The sequence below is a fragment of the Alligator sinensis genome, unplaced genomic scaffold, assembly GCF_000455745.1.
Source record: "Alligator sinensis unplaced genomic scaffold, ASM45574v1 scaffold791_1, whole genome shotgun sequence".
In the NCBI taxonomy this organism is placed as follows: domain Eukaryota; kingdom Metazoa; phylum Chordata; order Crocodylia; family Alligatoridae; genus Alligator; species Alligator sinensis.
The window spans coordinates 279506-298569 of record NW_005842258.1 but is presented as its reverse complement, the minus strand read 5'-3'; the positions used below and the strand labels follow the sequence as shown (position 1 = coordinate 298569).

Below are 19064 nucleotides of genomic sequence, written 5' to 3'. Positions count from 1 at the left end.
GGAGCCGCGTTGACGGGAAGAGATTGATGATTGATCAAGTCACCAATTTACTCTGATGCTTGTGTTCAGAGGTCTTCGATTTAGGTGGAAGTTGTTAAACTATTTATAGACAGAGGTAACTAACGGAGGCGTCCAATGATGGACTGCTATGTGGAATCTTTAATTATCTGGCAAGCAGCAGTTCTTTGTGCTCTCAGGTTGCTATCAGGTTACAAGGTAGTGGGTCAGGTTTTCTGTCTGATACGTGAGAGGGGTCTGAGCTTGCTTCTTGACCAATTGCAGGGATTTATGACAGGGCTATCCCCTTTTACTCTGACCAATCATAAATCACGCCTAAGTTTCGTTTCTTGGTTGTGATGTGGGCATAAATGTAAGTTTCTTGCTTGGATTTTGTTTTTTTTTCCAGGAACTTCCGGACAGAGATTTCTTTAACCCTTAATTGACTGCTTGTTAGTGACATGGGCACTGATTAATTTGGTTGTGACACCATTCCCTACATTTTCTCATAGCATGTTTCTTCCCCTGGCTGTTTAAAGATAGGAAAATGCAGCAAAAGCAAGTGTTTGCTTCCTGTAGGAGATGGCATTGCAGAATGCACTTGCCCACTGATGAAAAACATCTTTCCCATGCTGTGTGTGTGTTTAATGATAGCTTCTATCCAGTTGTCTTGGAAGGACTGGAAGATACCGAGTATATTTCAGAGCAGTTTTTCCCTCCACTATTGTATTTCTGTTCTCATGGCTTAAAACTGCACTGTCTTTTAGTTCCAAGAGACAAGGACATTTTGTGCTATCGTTTGGACCAACTGTATAGTGGAGAGAGCTGTTCAGTTGGGAGACTTAAGGAAGGGCACATAGGGTAGTTTTACACATGCTCTGACACATTCTGATTAGAAAAGTGTCATTGCAGATTCAATCTTGAGTAATCGAGTCTGCTGGAGCGTTTTAATCAGAATGCTCCAGTTTGCTGCAGCATCTTGCATATTAAGCTTATCATTCAACATGCTTTAGTTAAAGTGCCCCTGCCACCATTTTGAAATGCAGGGACACTGAATGCACAAAACACTATGGGCATTTTAGTTAGAGCGGCTCCCAAGAGCTGCTTTAAAACGCTGCCTCTACCCTAACCCTGGAGCACGTGTACAGATGCCCTCACGCTTGAAAGCTTGTGCAGCAGCTTTCCCAACTATATAGTTGGTCCAATAAAAGATCACTAAAATTCCTTGCCCCTCGTACATTTCCTGGACCATCATAGCAACACTACCATTCCAGCCCTATTCTGTCTTTAAGTTAAATCCCGTAGGATAGGTTGAGCTCCAGAGGAGACATGGTAATTTTTTTTTTAATTTATTTTGCTATCATCTTTTGATTTTTAAAGTGACACTATCAACTTTGAATTTTATTATACTGCTACTGTTACTAATTTTACCAGGGGCCTGAAATGATCTGACTCATTCTACAAGGCATGGTGTCACTGATTGTATGCAGAGTGCTGGGAAGTAAAACCATTGACATTTTTCTCAGTTTCTTTCAGTTGTGTCTGAATGGAAAACATTTGATTGGGAGTGTGATTTATTTTTCTTTTAAACTAGTAGTGTCAGTTTTTTGAAGACTTACTGGTTTGCATGCAGCAGACTACAGAGACTCTCAGAGTTTGGTTCTTAGCAAAAAGTGTAGAGTTTTCTATACATAACTCTTTGGAAAAAGAGACTATCTGTGTCTTTGTATGTTGTCTTCCAAAGTGGAGGCCTGGACTACAATATTTATAATAATCTTTGACTGTAACCATCTTTATCCCTTTCCGGTGTCTAAAACAATGTTTTTATATCACTATTTAGTCAATTAAAAAAAACAAACAAAACCTTCCCCACAGTAGAATTGCAGCAGTTGGTGCTCCCTTGCCCTACCCTTCCTTTCTCTAGAGAGGCTGGTTTTGATTTCTTTGTCTTCACATGCTTCCTTTTTTTCAGGTTCCAATCATGGCAGCTTACACTTGCATCACTTGTCGTGTGGCTTTCAAGGATGCTGATATTCAACGTGCTCATTACAAAACTGACTGGCACAGGTATAACCTGAAGCGGAAGGTTGCTGACATGCCTCCCATCACTGCCGAGAACTTCCAAGAGCGCGTCCTAGCTCAGAGGGCGGTGGCAGAGGAGCAGAGCAAAATCACTGCCACGTACTGTACAGCCTGCAGCAAGCGGTTCTCCACTTTCAATGCTTATGAGAATCACCTGAAGTCCAAGAAGCACCTGGAGCTTGAGAAGAAAGCTGTTGAGGCCATCAGCAAGAAGGTGGAAACCTTAAATGAGAAAAACCTGGAGAAGGGGCTGGTCCCTGAAAACCTAAACAAAGATGCCATGAATGCAGCCATTCAGCAAGCCATCAGGCCCCAGCCATCTTCCTCGCCAAAGAAGATACCCTTTCTTCCCAGTGACACAAGCAGCTCTCCAGCTCCTGCTGGAGGTCCCAGTCTCTCTCAGAGCAGAGAGCGACTGGAAAAGCCTCCTCGGATCCAGTGGTTTGAACAACAGGCAAAAAAGTTGGCGAAACAGCAAGTAGAACAGGAGGAAGAAGATGAAGATATGGAGGAAGGCAAGAACCAGCAAGCAGGTAGAAGGTGGCTTGGGCTATAGCAAGTGTTGGTTGGTTTTTTGGGTAAAAGTGTCTCATTTTTGTTTTGTTTTAAAAAACGTCTCCAAGGCATAAAAAGGCTCTTTTACCACTTCATGTTTAAACTTTGTAGTCTTAAAAAAATGCAGATTTCTGTAGCAGGGCAGAGCAAAATATAATGTTCTTTACTAAATGTTTGGTCTTCATAATCCTGGACCTCAGTGAGTGGTGGGAATAAGGGGATGCTAAATTTTGCGGGCAGTTAATTTGCTGGATAAACTATTATTAACATGCAGTTGCCAATGGGAGTTTTCAGAAGAAAGCCTACACTGAGGAAGATAGCACAAAAATGTTCTGGCCATGAAAATGGAAAAAAACAGTCAGCATTTAGTGGCCAACATCTCATCCATCATTTTATTTTCCTATTTCAGAGTGAATAGGGAAGTTTTGCAGTTGCTAAGGAATAGAGGTCACTTTTTCCTTTCTCTGTCTGTTGCTGCCTTTTGATGCATAGGAGCAGTCCATGAAGCTTACTCTGTTAGAGCAGTTGTATGCTAGTGTGATTTCATTGACAGCTTGAGGAATCGGGCCCCATCTGTTTTAACGGCTAGGCCACTTGTCAGCCTGTTGTAGGGGTAATGCACATTTCTGAATTTGGATCTTGGAAGGGATGTAAAGCAAGAGCCAACTTGTAACTTTCCTGTATTAATGTATTATTACTAAAAAGTGGCACTGAATCTCAGTAAGTTATTTAATCTTTTCGCATCAAATGCTTAATGTTTTCTATTGGTGCTGTTTATTCACCAAATCACATTCTGAAAGTATTTTCAGTTCCAGGTTTTTTAAGCGAGAATTACACTTAAAATACATAGTTCCATCTGGGCAGGCAGTTTTTTCTGCCCAGCTGGATCAGGCCTCAGCGTGATCCAGCTGTGTGGGAGCAGAGCCCAGTCCCTCTGTGTGGGGCTGTCCCAGCCAGGGCTGATATATAGTGCATTGACTTGGAAAAATATGATGTAACCTGGTGTTTTCTGCATTAGAAGGCTGGGAGGATGTGTATTCAGATGAAGACTTAGAGGCTGAAGGTGCTGAGATGGAAGATGAGGAAGAAGATGAGCAGATTGACACTGAAGGAACACCAGCCATGGGTGCAATACCAGCCATGGACTGCTTGTTTTGTCTTCACCATTCAAGCTCTCTCATGAAAAACGTGGCCCACATGACAAAAGTCCACAGTTTCTTTATTCCAGATATAGAATACCTCATGGATCTCAAGGGGCTGATTAAGTACTTGGGTAAGTCTTTGAACCAGGATAAACATCCTGTATTCTTTCAGTAAATATCTCTGAGAGTTGAGGCACAACTGCAGTGTCGTATGACAGTGGAACCCAGCCTTTTTGCACTGTGGGTCAGATGACTGGTCCTACCTCTTCTTGTGGGCCAGACCCTGTCTGTGGGCCTGATCCGGTACATGGTACTGGCCCAGCCTGAGCCTGATTTCATGTGGTTGGATTGGGCTCTGGCTGGGCCATTTCTGCCTAGCTGGATCAGGCCTCAGCTTGATCCAGCTGTGTGGGAGCAGAGCCCAGTCCCTCTGTGTGGGGCTGTCCCAGCCAGGGCTGATTTAGCCCTGTGGGGATTACTAATTTGGTGGTGGGGAGCAGTGGCAATATTAATTGCCAGCACTCTTCTGCCTCCAAATTTCTGGACCTGTGGGGGGACCTGCAAGCTGGATCTGGCCCATGAGCCGGAGATTGATCATCCCTGTCATATGGCATTGCTCATTTTCATGCAAATGCATGGCTTAATTCTAGTGGATATGGTATGGCTGTTTTTATATCAGACCCAGTTCAATTTTCGTTCTGTAACAGTGACCAGTACAGATGCCTCTGGGGGAGATGTGAGCAGCGTTTCCTCTAAGCTGTGCTCATGCCATGTTGCCAGGTGCGCCTGTGCAGCTGTGCACACCACACACCTTAGAGGGAACACTGGATGTGAGGTCCCCCTCCACAGTAAGCAGGTGTGGAATAATTGTGCTCTCATGTTAGTTTGTGGCCAGATTTCTAACAGTGAGCAGATTCCTGCATCAGTTTTGCAGTGCCTGAATCAACCAGTTGCTAAAATATTTACACTGAAAGTGCTCAGTCCTCAGATTTGCTCCTCCAGTAGTAAATGATGACATGGACATTTTCCAAACCACATCAGTTAAGCCAAGGTGGGAAAGCATAGTAGATGGAGTGATTACTCTGACCAAACTAGAATACTGTTAACCTCTGCTCTCTACAGCCACAAGGAGCAGCTATTGAGATGGACTTCTGGCACAGAAAGTGACTGTTTTGGATAAGCAAGTAAATGACCATAATTAAAGCATTTTATAGCATTTAATAGAAAACTGGGTGTTGCACTGGAAGGCTTTGCTTAGCATATTTTTGCTCTGTCATCTGAAATCTTCTTTAAACATACAGGCTTCTTCCTAGAGGAAGCCTTGTGGTTAGAGAACAGGGAAATCAGAGCTGTAATCTAATTCCTGGCAGTGATAGTTTTAACTTGGAGTAAGTCACTCATGCCTGCAGATCAACAACTACAGTTGATTAGCAGAGAGATTGTAAACTTCAAGCATTCTCTTTTTCCAGGAGAGAAAGTTGGCATTGGGAAGATCTGCCTGTGGTGTAATGAGAAGGGTAAATCCTTCTACTCGACAGAAGCTGTGCAGGCTCACATGAATGACAAAAGCCACTGTAAGCTCTTCATAGATGGGGATGCAGCCTTGGAATTTGCAGACTTCTATGATTTCAGGTAAGGAAGTTCTTTCTCCACCTTGCATGGACAGAAATGGAGAGAGAACTCATTCAAACTTAGAACCAGTTGCATCTACTACCAATCTTTTTAGCCACAAGGCCTCTTTCTGATATTTATTCTTGGGATACTAGTTAAAAAATATACTTGCTGGTCAGGAAACTTTCTTCGAATCAAAGTTACAATTGATTTCTAAAAACCTGTAAGCTTTTTCTTACTGTTCTTAATCTGTTAACACAATCTTTCCAAGTAAGCAGGTGCATTGCTACCATCAGTATTAACAATTAAAATGCTATCTTGTACGTCCAGTTGCTGATTTCAGTACAATACAATTAATTCCCTAGTGCTTTGTCCTGTTCAGTTTTCTGTACATCAGCAAAGGCCTTGAGGTTATAAAGAAATACAAAGGCCAAAGTGCATATCTTATATCATGGGGCTGCTGCCACATTAATAATGGTGGTAGAGTCCCCTACTGTAGATGCATCATATGTCAGCAGAAGATGAAGGGCAGGGGGCTGGTTGCTGCCAAAATGTTTCCAGTTTTCCAAACAACAGAAGCCTTCTTCAGCTGACTGCAGTTGCATATGCATGCAGTCGGTATGCTGGTTACCTTACACCAGAGCTTTCCAAACTTTTCATGTTGGTGACACACTTTTTAGACATGCATCATTTCGCGACACACTAATTCAGTTCTGGGGGAGGGGCCAAGGGAAGCAGACGCGAGTAAGGGAGCTCCGCGGTGCCCTTCCGCAAAATTTTCTGCATTTCGCGCGACACACCTACACACTGCCGCCGACACACTAATGTGTCGCGGCACACAGTTTGGAAAGCTCTGCCTTACGCTGTTGGATAGTTATTAGTGCTTTCTGAGACACGCTTACCCTAGAATAGAATGAATTAAATTGGGGTAGAGCTCTACATAGTGTCTGCTCCATACTTCCTGCAGAGTAAAGTCAAATTACTTGAAAGTAAAGGTAAGTTACAACAGTGTATCTGTTGTTTGTCTGCAGCTGTCATTAGCTGTAGCCATTTCTTCAATATGAACAGGCTCCCTGACACCAAAGGGTAAGGTGCCGTAACAGTGCCTACTGCCAACATGTATCTCCAGAGAGTTGTTTGTGTCCATGCCAGGCACTGGTATAATTTTATTCAAGAGCAGAACCTGAGCTAAATTATCCCCAGGAAAAGGTATTGTGTGTTTGCACTTGAAGCTTTTGTGTAGCTTTAATGTTTACTCCATTTTCTGTCCGTATCGTCTTAGAACAGTGGTGCTCAACCTTTTGGCCTTGCAGACCATGTAAGTGGGGCAAGGCTGGTCTGTAGGCCAGATCGAGCTTCATGTGCCAGGTTCAGGCTCTGGGACATGACAGCACCCCTTCCCTGCTTCCCCCTCAGGGAGCAGCCCTGGAGTTTAGCACTACCTTCTCTCACCCCTGTGTGCCAGGATTGATTCATGGGGGCCTGGCAGTACCCTCTCCCAGCCCAGTGCACAGATATAGTGTCCTGGCGGCCTGGCACTGTCCCCACTCACCCCTGCAGGCTGGGATTGTGTCCCAGGGGCCTGGTGCTGCCCCCCTCCCACAAGGATTGATCCCTGGGGGCCTGGCCTCACCCTTTCCCACTTCAGCACACTGGAATTGGGTCCCAGGGGCCCAGAACTATCCCTGCCCAGCCCTGCTTTCTGGAATTGGGCATCAGATACAGGGTGCAGGGCTCCCTGTGCACCTGGACATTTGGCAGAGGGGTAGTGGTGACACCACTGTCCCACCTCAAATTTACAGACCTGTAGGGAGCTCCACAGGCTGCGAGTTGAGCACCCCTGTCTTGGAAGAAGGAAGGGAGGAGCTGTTCTTGACTAAATGTCTATTTTGGGTTCTTAAACTTAGCAGGAGCTGATGTGAAGAGCTTTGGTCTAACATGTATGTATGTATGTCTGTATTTTCAAGCACAGGTGAAGGGAAGAGCTTTTGTTCAGCTATATTAATTTTGATCTTGAAAATGTCTGTCATGGTAGCAGTTGCTTTCCAAGCACTAGCTCGGAATTGCTGCAGACCCACCTGTTTGCTCTATGCTGCCTTTTCCTTAGCACCCATTTTGCAGCTTCATACTTTGTGCCACTGAATGGGGAGGAGGAAAGGCAATCTGTGATTACTGCCGATATTGAAACATGGGTATTGTGGTGAATCCCCTTCTTTAGATGGAGCCTGGCAGCTTTCTTGGTATTTGCAGATTTACAGCACGCCTGTTTTATGCAAAATGGTTCTAAAATGGGCTTTACCTGGTGATCACATGTCATATAGCTGCTGTTGCTGTTGTTTCACAGGACCAGTTACCCTGAATACAAGGAAGGGGAGGATGTGGAAATGTCTAAAGATCTCTCATCAGAGAAAAATTTAGAATACGACGATGACACGATGGAGCTGATTCTCCCTTCAGGTAGGCACAATAAAAATCCTCCATCAAAGATACCTTGTCACTCTGGAAGTGCTGTATTTGCAGTTATTGCAAGCAGGGACATGCTGTCAGGTAGATTCCATTTGCTGATGTGAAACAAATGGTTTTGCATCCAGTTGTCACTGGATTTTGTTATTTCTGTTTTCAAACTGAAGAATTGTTTTCTTTGTTTGAGTTTAGGTTATGCTTATTGGCTATCTGAAACTGCAATACAGAAGACTTCTTTTCCTGAGTTTGGTTGCCTCTGGCATTGTCTTTGGCTTCATTTTGTTGGGATTTTATGTTAACTTGACTCATTTTCCACTCATTTAAACTTTGACTCATTTACACCCAAGGAGCCTGTATATTTCAGTACAGTCCTTCTTGGAGAAGGTGTGAGTTTGCTAGGGTTTTTTCCCCAAAATAGTTTGGCATTATATGGCCTGGTCACATCAGTTTGACATGCATTAGCAATGACTTATTCAGATATTGATTTCCTTCTACATCGATAAGATATGCTGCACATTACATGCTATGCCATAAGCATGGTACTCTGCAATGGTGCTTGGATATACTCTATATATGTTTTAGTTCAGCCTTTTCTGGTACCCTGGGAAATACTGTTGTACTGTCTTTGAAGGGGGAGAAGATCACTTTTCCTGTCAGTCTTAGAGTTCTTAATCTGTCACTTGAAATGGGTAAGTTGTGGCACTCCCCATATGAGGGGGTGGTCTTCTTTAAAGATTATCTGTAGTGGGGGACACTGCCTTTGTGTACCCATTTGCTTTTTCATCTTTTATTCTATTTATAATGAATAAAGTGGGTGTGTAGCGGGGGCGGGGCAATTTGTGGCTTGGGTGCCACAAGGGGGTACAGGTCACTTCTGTATATGACACATGGCAGACTGTAGAGAGGACAGGCAGCACAGTGGCAGAGTAGGGAGCCGAAAGAGCAGCAGATTGCAGCAGGGGAACAGGATCAGTGTGGTATGTGAGGAGGGCATGAGGCTAATTTGTGGTATGCCTGCCAAAAAGATTGGCCCCTACTCATGTGTAGTGTGACTTTAATAGCCAGGATGGCTGGTTGGTTGGGATTTTTAACCCCAGAAAGGTAACAGCTCTTGGATTTTGTGTTCTTTTTTGTGGTGGACTCTGTAGGATCAGAGAACTAAAGTGGGATCTTTCTCAGCACTTAGTTAGAGGCCTGCATAACAACATGGAGAGAAGAGTTTTTTCCTTTGAAGTGGTTGAGTTAAAGCAGGGATGGGCAAAATATGGCCTGCAAGGCCATTCTATCTGGCCCATGAGGCCATTTTATCCGGCCCGCAGGGCCCCTAAAAAATTTAGAAAATTAATATTTATCTGCCCTTGGTCGTCTGGGGGTGCCTCACATCTGGCTGAACCCCTTCCTGGAGCACACGCGCTAGCCTGGGGTAAAAACTGTCACCACCCAGGGCTGGGCTTGATTCTGGCTCTGAAACCCCCTGCGTAACACAGACATAGTAGCCCTCAAGGGTACTTGACTCACTTCAAGTACTTGGGGATGCTTCCCTCCGTTGGAAGCACAAGTAGTGGTCTCCCTGAGTCAGCCAAACCAAGGGGACCCCAAGGCGTAATCTAGACCCACACCCAATAAGTCTCCCACGCTAGGTACAAAGGAGAACTTTATTGGTTACAAGCTGGGTAGGGTTGGAATAGGGTACAGGGTAGAGCAATATCAGAGAAATCCCATAGAACAAACTGGCATGGCTGGGTAGCCTTTGATCACCCATCTGAGTTACTGCAAGCTATATATCTAGTTAAATCTCAGGTAGCTTACAAGTATCATCCAGAGGCAGATGGAGATTTCCTCTGGAGGCAGGCAGTTCCTTGATCACGAGTTTTGAGAGAGAGCGCAAATTTCAGATGCTCCAGCTCTCCTCTCTCTCTCTCTGAGTATTTCTCATGGCTGCTGCCCCCTCCTTCTGGACAGTCCTTAACTTATATAGCTCCTATGACCTCATTTACCTGGTCCAATGGAGGCCAGCACATGTGGGCTGTCAGCCAACCAATTTGAAATGCATCACTAGTTGCTGGGCAGACTGGCAGTTCCTAGCTCCCCAGGGAGCCCAAGCCCCTCACCTAGCTTTGTGACGGAGCCCAAGCCCTGCACCCAGGTATGGGATGCCAGTCACATATGCAGAGGGAGCAGGTTCCCCCCTCCCCCCCCGGAATGTATCCAGCTCAGGTTACCTAAAGAGATAGGGTAAGGTGTGTACCCTCTGCAGGACCCATCTTAACCAAATTGTCACAGAGCAGAGTTTTTGGGGAGAAACAGAGTTGGCCTTTTGCCACAATCATCTTTGTCATCCCATCTGATCGATCGTATTTTTAAGGGAGATCTCAAAGGCTTAAGAGACGAAACCAATACAGAACTTCATGAGCCCCTATTGCTTATGGTAAAGTAGCAAAAAAGAGAAAAAAAGTACCCCGGTATTTTTAGTAGTGTTGTTCACCTTTTAGGTTTATGATGAGAAATTTGGGAAATAAGGTACCTGGAACGGCAAGCTACATTTCTCAATAAATGACGACAGCAAGTAAGGTGCTGCTGGTTAAGCTGTCCAAGGATCCATGATAGGAAACCATTAGGGGGCGGTGTGGGACTGGAAATGTTTTTTTTTGTTTGTTTTAATTCTAAAACATGTAGCCATAGGAAGGCAGACATCTCTGCAGAGGTTCTGTCTCTGTTTGTTGCATGGGAGTGTGATAAGGACTTCAGATAAACGTGTTTTTTATGGCATCAGCATATGGATCCAGAGTCTTAGGGAGTAGAGCTCAAGAGTTCATTTCTCCAGGCATCTATGTCCCAGCACTGAAGGCTTCATTTCTGGCACTGCCGAAGTAGATTTGGCTGGTGTGAAACACAGGTCACCTAGCATATGTGTTAACCTGCTACTTTAACAGCAGGAGTCTTTTTAAATTTATCTGATTGTGAGGCTTGTAGATAATTGCGCAAAGTGCAAGGACAGATTAACAGGGCATGGAAAAGAGCGCATTTAGGGAAATCAAAGTAATAAAAAATATAGTGTCAGGCCCTTCTTTGGCACTATGGATCTCCTCATTGTGATGACAAGCAGTAATTAAATGATTTTTGTGAAATCCAGTGGGTGATGAGCGCACATCCTGGCAGAGTACTTTTGAAAGGAAAAACCTAGATTTCATCATGATCTAGTAGGCAGGCAGGGGTGGCATGGTGGCAGTTTTTCCTTGAGGCTGTAATTAACTTGATCAGTGTTTCAGTGCTGTTACTAAGACAAACCATTCGTCCTGTTAATGAACATCAGTCTGCCTTACTTTGGGGAAACATAAAAGCTAATATTTTGCCAAACCACAGTTTGCAGTTGTCAACAAGATCAGAAAACAAACATTTGTTTGCTTGTAGCAGGTGCTCACCCTTATGGAAACAAGTCTATCCTTCAGCCGTGGTGGGAATTTGCCCTTCAAGCCTTTGTTTATATGTCATAGATTCATAGATGTAGTGTTGGAAGGGACCTTGTAGATCATCAAGTCTGACCCCATGCCCTGGCCAGGAGAGAAAACTGGAGATGTCAAGCCTCCTCTTAAAGACCCCCAGGGTAGGAGCCATTACCACTTCCCTTGGAAGTTGGATCCAGATTCTGGCCGCCTTGACTGAAGTAGTGCCTTTGGATGTCTAGTCTAAACCTAGTCTGTAACAATTTGTGGCCGTTATTCCTTGTTACTCTGGGGGGCACTGGGGGAAAACAGGGTCTCTCCCAAACTCTGCTGGTCCCCCCTAGTGAGTTTATAGACAGCCACCAGGTCCCCCCTCAGCCTTCTCTTGCGAAGGCTGAACAGGTTAAGGTCCCGTAGCCTCTCTTCGTAGGGTCTGCCCTGCTGTCCCTGGATCATGCGGGTGGCCCTCCTCTGGACTCTCTCAATGCTGTCCACATCCCTCCTGAAGTGCAGTGCCCAGAACTGAACACAGTACTCCAGCTGCGGCCTGACCAGTGTCGCATAGAGGGGGAGGATTACCTTCTTAGCCCTGCTTGATGCCTGTGGATGCACGACAAGGTACAGTTAGCCCTACTGACTGTGACCTTGCATTGTCGGCCCGTGTTCATCTTGGAGTCAATAATGACTCCAAGATCTCTTTCTGCCACCGTGCTTTTGGTATCATCAGCAAATTTAAACAGGCTGCTTTTTACCCTGTTGTCCAAGTCACTAATAAAAAAATTGAACAGTGTGGGCCCAAGGACCAAGCCCTGGGGGACTCCACTGCCCGCTACCCTCCAAGTCGAAAAAGACCCGTCCACCACTACCCTCTGAGTATGACCCTTCAGCCAATTTTCTATCCATCTGACTGTGTAGGCATTAGTGCCACAGTCACCTAGTTTTTTGATGAGAATGGGGTGGGAGGCAGTGTCAAAGGCCTTGCTGAAGTCCAGAAAGACTACATCCACCGCAACACCTGTGTCCGATGCTTTTGTGACCTGATCGTAGAAGGCAATCAGGTTGGTCTGACAGGACCTGCCCCTAATGAAACTGTGCTGGTTGCCCTTGAGCATCATCCCTGCTGCTGGCCCATCACAGATGTGCTCCTTGATGATCTTCTCAAAGAGTTTCCCCAGGATTGAAGTAAGACTAATGGGCCTATAGTTGCCTGGATCCTTCCTCTTCCCTTTTTTGAAGATGGGGACCACGCTGACTTTCTTCCAGTCATCTGGCACCTGGCCAGAGCGTCACGAGTGCTCGTAAAGCCGTGCCAGGGTCTCCACAGTAACCCCTGCCAATTCCCTCAACGTGTCAGCTTCTGATGTCCTGGATCCTGCAGTACCCAGGGCCAGATTAATGCAGAGGCAAACTAGGCACATGCCTAGGGGCCTAAGTGAAGCCCAGTTGTGCTTATTTTTCATATTATTGAGTGAAAAAGTAATACAAATATACAGTATTAAGTTAGGGGCTTATGAGTTTGTTTGCCCACTGAAAGGTTAATCTGGTCCTGGCAGTACCTGAAGACTTAAATCATGCTCACAAGAGTTCAAATGCGTATTGTACTCGTACTATGCAAGCTACAGTGTGCTTAGAATCTGGGGTCTGTACTAGATTTTTGTGGGCAGAGGGCTTTGCCTATTCACAGCAGTCACTTTATTTTCCCCATGTAGTTTCTTTTTACTACTTAACCAGCCACTCAAATTATCAGCATTCTTAAAAGATACAGGGATGGGGAATAATACTCCTTCCATCAAAGGACTAACACTCTGTGCCTTGTTTGTAATGAAACCAAGCTACTCTAGTAGCGGACCTCATGAGTGCTGTAAGGACTTTGTGATCTGTTTTGATAAGAAAATGTAGCAGGAAAGCTGTCTTGCAACACCTGAACCAGATAATGCGGTGATCAGCCTCTGCCTGGCATTTTTAGCAGATGGAAGCCTCTGTGCCATGGAACTGAAATGAATCCCTTGCGACTGTGGGGCCTTGCAAGTAATGATAATGCCCACACTTGGAATGGGTGTAGTCATTAGGTAGCACGTGAGGGGCCCATTTCCACCCTTCTCTTATGCAGTTCTGCACAGGTGAGATTTCATTGTTCCTTTCCATTTATTTGCAAGGAGCAGAGAACTTTACTGAGTATATTGAATCGCCATTAGCACATTGACCTTTAAAACAAGATCTGATGGCTTTCTAAATGAGAGCCTGTAGTTCAGTCAGAAGACATTGGACTCAAGGCAGGAATTACAGTGGAAATTTTAATGAGCTGTGCGAAGATGATCAGAAATGCTGCCTTTGGGCCTTAAGAATCTATCAGTTCTGGATCAGTAATTTTGGACCATCCATCTCCCTTGAATTTCCTGCCTTTCATTAAATTTTCAGAGAGCCAGTTCTGATTCAAAGCCCTTCTGTACCTGCGTGGCTGGTCTCTTGAAGTGTAGAATTCTACCTTTCCCGTCTCCAACATAAAGTGCATTAGAGGAGCTGCTACATTAATCACACACTTCTGTCACGGTCCTTAGAGTCTTAAAACTTCAGAGAGTCTTAAAAAGTTCTTCTTAACATTGTTATTTTCCTGAGTCTTTTGTGGTGCGCTGGATTTGTTGACTTCAGAAGTTGCCCCATCATGGTTTTTTTTGTCACTATAACCTGTTCTCTTGTGTAACAGGTGCCAGAGTTGGTCACCGTTCTTTGATGAGATACTACAAGCAGCGCTTTGGTTTGTCGAGAGCAGTGGCTGTTGCTAAAAATAAGAAGGCTGTGGGCAGGGTGTTGCAGCAGTACAGGGCTTTGGGCTGGACCAGCGGGACAGGTATGTGGAAGAATTAAATCGGCTTATTAAACCTTTGAACTAACTCTCATCAGTCAGTGCTTTTCAAGATGTTGTCTTGTGCTGTTGTTCTAGAAATGAAGGCATTTAATTCTTTCAGTAAATTCTTTGTGCTGGCAGATTCACTGCCTCACTTCCTAGCAAGGAGCAGTACCATTTCTGCCAGCAGGAAGACAGGCTGCTGGCAGTTAAAAATGGAGGAGAGAAGCCCAGTTCTGTTGCTGTGCTATTGCAAGGGTTTCACACTTTCTCCAGCCTCCTGGTACTGCTCCTGTGCAAGTCTTTTTATTTCTGGTACATGAACAGAATCCCTTATAGACATCTGTCATTCCATTCATGGTTTAATATCCCACTGTATATTTTTCAGAAAGGCAGCGCACACACAGACCAGTCATCCCCATGCTGTTTTTTCTGTTGCAAGAGATGTACCTAAGTCTTCATTTTATATCAGTGGTATAAAATGAAGTTTGCAGGGGTGAATCCAGCCTGAACTGCAGCCAGTGACCTAGCTTGAAACAAAAGTAAAGAACTTGGCTTGCTTGAAATGGAAGTTGTTACCATTCAATAATTGTACAAATGATACTCTGATTTGTCTGCTAATATCAACCCCTCTCTCAGCCCTTTCCCAGTTTCCCACTGTCATTTGTTCTCCTTGGACTTTGCCAGTATATTAATCTTCACTGCTGTTCTGCCCAGCATCTGATACCTTAGCCTCTGTAGTCCTGTTGTCTTTAATTGCAGATTAAATATTGGAGAAGGTCTCATGGAAGATTAGCCTAGAATTTAATTCTAGATGTGGCATTTAATCTTGCTTGGGTGCAATGGGTTACAGACATTGTATTGAGACTAACGGTCAGCTTTTCTTTGCCAGAGTTGGTTGGTTGGTTGTAATTAAGATTACTGATCCATTTATGATTGGCATTGTCAGAGCTAACAGCTTCTGTTCTTGCCCTTCAATACACTACTACAGAACCCTGCATGAACTAACCATCTAACAGTTATCAGCCTAGTCAGAGAACAATTATGAGATCTGTATTGACTTGCAGAGAATGGTTGCTGAATAATGTATATGCGAAGAATGACATGTTGCTATTGTTTAGTAGGATAGCTTAGGCCAACTGAAAGGAGCATTTAAGATCTCTGAATGGAAAGAGTTGAAAAATTCACATTATTCATGTAATTCAGCTCTGCTTTTTTTCAGTTAGGTGGTAGAAGCCACTGTGAAACCAAGTTCCTTCACAACAACAGGACCTTGATCCTATAAATGATCTTTGTAGGGGAAACCCCTACACTCATGGTCAGCTTTGTAGCAAGATGAGGGCCTGGGGGAAGGGAAATTAAACTGTCATTTACCTGACGAATGACTATCAATGAATATTACTCTGCTATGACCCCCTATAAGGACACTGATTCAAAGTACCATTTTTTCTGTTAAGTGACTTGGGAAGGCGTTGAGTTGAAATAAAAAACCCCCTTCTCTTATGCTGGAATGAGAGTGCCCATAGAGGGGATATGTACTGCTATAATTATCAGTTTACCTCTCTCAGCATGACTAGGCTTAGTCTGGAGTATAAAGCTGTGCTGGCAAAATTTGAGTTCTGGTGATAAACCTTTGACTACATCAACATTCTCAGCTCCTTTTGGTCAGCACTGCTACATCTCTGCTGAGTGAAATAAGTCTTCTTCTATAGGTGTTCACACACCTTCTGGCTGGAATGGTCCTTTCAGCAGCTGGTGGCTTTCTGCCACTAGAACATGGAGTGTGGTAGATGTACAAACCAGAGAAGTGTAAGGTGGGAGACCAGACGTGCCAGAAGTGTGGGGATAGGGCAGCTCTCTGCTGCCAGAGGCAGGGGAGTTATAGACTAGGCCTTGGATTGCTGTAACTGGTAAACTTTTCTTCAGTTGACTGGTCCTTAGACTTTAAGGCTAGGGACAGACATTCAAAAAGCCCAAGCCTGAATTGATTCAATCCTTGCAGGTTAGTCTAACCTGGTTAGGCTGAACCAGTTTGTAACCACACAAACATCACCTCTGGACTGAGGAAATGTAGGCATATGCCTGTAGTGGCTCAGGCTAGAAGCCAGGGGACACTAGAGCAGCCCTCCCTCCCTTTTGTAGTGCTGAACTGAGGGGGCGGGTGTGGCCTGGCCCCAACAGGACACTTTGATTAGGGAGGGGTCCCCTACCCTCCTTGCTGCTCCTCTGACCAGGTACAGAGCCCCTACTGTGGCGTTTACTTACACAGCAGGGAGCTGCATAGCATTTATCAGCCCATCAGCAAAACAAAAACCCCTCTCATTAGTTTAGGCTCTTCTTAAACAACTTTTTTACAAGGAAGGAATGGAGGGATATTACCAGCTACTTGTTGATTAGCTCCAAAAAGCCCTGAGCAGACACTGTCCTGTCTGCCTTACACAGATACCTCTCAGCATTAGTTAGCATACCACATACTACCAGAGCTCCAGCCAGGGAGCAGAGGGGTGGGGCCAGCCCTGCTGTGGAGCTGATAGCCTCACCCCAGGGCTGATAAGCATCTGGGATGCTGGGGCACTCTGGTTTAAGTTAAACCAGGACAGGATCTGGGACAAACATTGCATAAACCAGTTTGACCCAAATCAGTTAAGTCTGACACTACATTCAACCAGGTTTATCTCAAACCGGTGTCACCCATCTTCAGACTGGTTTATGTTTACTGAATGTCTGTTCTGTTACAGGTTTAAACCGGTTTCTGATCACTTAAACCAGTTTATGGGTAATGTCTGTCCCTAGCCCATGTCAGAGAACAGCCTTGAAATTGACTAATCTTTATTCATTTTTCCCTCCTTTAACCAAAAGGGGCAGCATTAGCACAAGAGCGTGACATGCAGTATCTGCAGAGGATGAAGGCTAAGTGGATGCTGAAGACAGGAATGAGTAACAACGCTACAAAGCAGATGCATTTTCGGGGGCAGGTCCGGTTCTGAACCCCAACTCCCCCCCATGCGCTGTATGGAGCTGCTGTTATGGGAGGAGATTTTGATAGTTTCTGGCATGAGGATTCAGTAATCCAAATGGACCTGGTTCCTGATCGATGGATTCTTCAGTGCTGGAGGTCCTCCTCTTCTCTGACGAGCTCTGGAGACTTTGTCTAGTCTAATGACCTGATGGTTGGCCTATCAAATTTTAAATTTAAAGTATCTTGAAGGATGTGGTAAGGGTAGCCACCTCTGATTTAATTACATTATGTGCATCCTTTTATTGTTCTTCTGCAGCAGATTCTTGTTAACAGATGGTTTTCTGGTACCTTAATTGTATGACAGAAAACTGGAAATTTCAGAGGTGGGAGGTGGCAGAGAGGGAGCTGAAGTCAAAGTTCTACACATACAAACGAGAGAACTGTAAGGCGGGAGACCAGTCCTTTAGCTCTTCCAAATTAGTATGGAAAGTGGTTTCCCTTTATATATTTGCAAAAGAGTATTTAGAGCTGCATTTATAGACGTTTTAAACGCGCACTGTATCAAGCAGTCGTGCAAAAGACACTTTAACCTGGTGCATTAAAAATCCTTCCTTGGGTGTGTATTCAGAAAAGCTTTTTGGAACACTGAATTTTCAGCATGTGGAGAGTGACAAGTAATCTGTTCAGTTGTATTCAGATTGTGGAGGGATTTTGGTTCCAGTTGTTTGAAGGAAGGACTGACTGAAATCCTAATTTCAGTGCTTTGGACAATGAATATTTTTTTACCCTGTAAAATTCAGCCTACTATCCCTTGTTTCCAGAGAACACTGGAAGGTGGGGCAGGGGAGGAGGTTGATTAAAAATGTTACAGTACTCCATTTAGGCTTTAATTTAAAAATATTATTTCACATGCACACTTACAATCTTGAATGCTTGAAATATTTATTTAAGCATGTGCCTTTCTGTCATTTTACCTCCTGCAGGCCTATAATGGATTGGTAAGGTTACACTAATGACCTTACTGATTAACTCCAATATTTAATCTTGTTCTCTACTTCTAAAAACCTGTCCCTGACCTGCTCTTGTACTGTTCTGTATCATCTTAATAAAAATGTATGCAAATGCCAGGTCACCATTTAGATGCACGTGGAGCTTTTCAAAAGGATTGGCTATAAAGAAGTGTCCAAACAAAATAAAGATTCTTCTCAACCAGCCAACTGAGAGTTAAAACTGTCTATGCATTTAGGAGAACAAGACACGGGTCATATCAATTCTTCTTTTACTGCTGCACAGTTAAAGGTCTGTCATGAGCAGTTTGAAGAATTCCATGTTCCTCTCACTGGTTAGTTTGTTAGTGTTCCAGGAAAGACAGTACATGTATTCATTAAGATTACAAGGATGGTGCAGAGAACAGCATGTATTTGGGTATGTGGAAGCGTATCTGCTCAGCATACATCACTGCTACCTGAATTAATACAGGGCATGGTTCAGATCCAGCTTCTGTTTCCTGAAATTAATCCAATAGCTTCTGCCGTAGAGTGTAGTTGGTTTAGATTGCTAGGTAAGGCTCTAACTCTTTCCTGAGATTGTGTCTATAACTAGGGGCGCCTATACATGTGTAGGGAGGCTGCTCCGACACATTGTAATTACAGCGTGTTGGAGCAGATTTGATTAATCGAGTCTGCTGAAGCGTGGTAATTACTGTGCTACAGCAGACTCCAGTGTCACGTGCATCAGCGTCCCTGTGCTGAAAATGGCGGCGGGGGTGCTTTAACTAAAGCTTGTTCAGTGCCTTCGGCGGGGACACTGATACATGTGATGATCCGGGCACTTTCATTAGAGCAGCCCTTGGAGCTACTCTAATTAAAGCTCTACCTCCCCACTCCTGGAGCATGTGTATAAACACCCCTCACACCCTGCCACATGTTCAAATTAAAGCTGGAGAGAAATGTGTTATAAAATTACTA

The 19064-nt window shown here is 44.4% G+C and overlaps 1 protein-coding gene across 6 annotated transcripts in view; it reads left to right on the top strand.

Moving 5' to 3' along the window:
• The window catches only part of ZNF622 (zinc finger protein 622), a 21368-nt gene extending 2540 nt beyond the window's left edge, over positions 1-18828 (top strand). For 4 of the 6 annotated variants that reach the window (XM_025208874.1, XM_025208875.1, XM_014521784.2 and 1 more), the window contains exons 2-7: positions 1970-2612; positions 3653-3907; positions 5246-5408; positions 7732-7844; positions 13998-14141; positions 16998-18828. In XM_025208874.1, the coding sequence (XP_025064659.1) occupies positions 1979-2612; positions 3653-3907; positions 5246-5408; positions 7732-7844; positions 13998-14141; positions 16998-17125 (1437 nt within the window). In that variant the 5' untranslated portion in view covers positions 1970-1978 and the 3' untranslated portion in view covers positions 17126-18828. The remainder of the gene's footprint in view (positions 1-1969; positions 2613-3652; positions 3908-5245; positions 5409-7731; positions 7845-13997; positions 14142-16997) is intronic. The other 2 variants (XM_006027628.3, XM_025208876.1) reach the window with 2 other exon arrangements.
• The last annotated feature ends 236 nt before the right edge of the window (positions 18829-19064 follow it).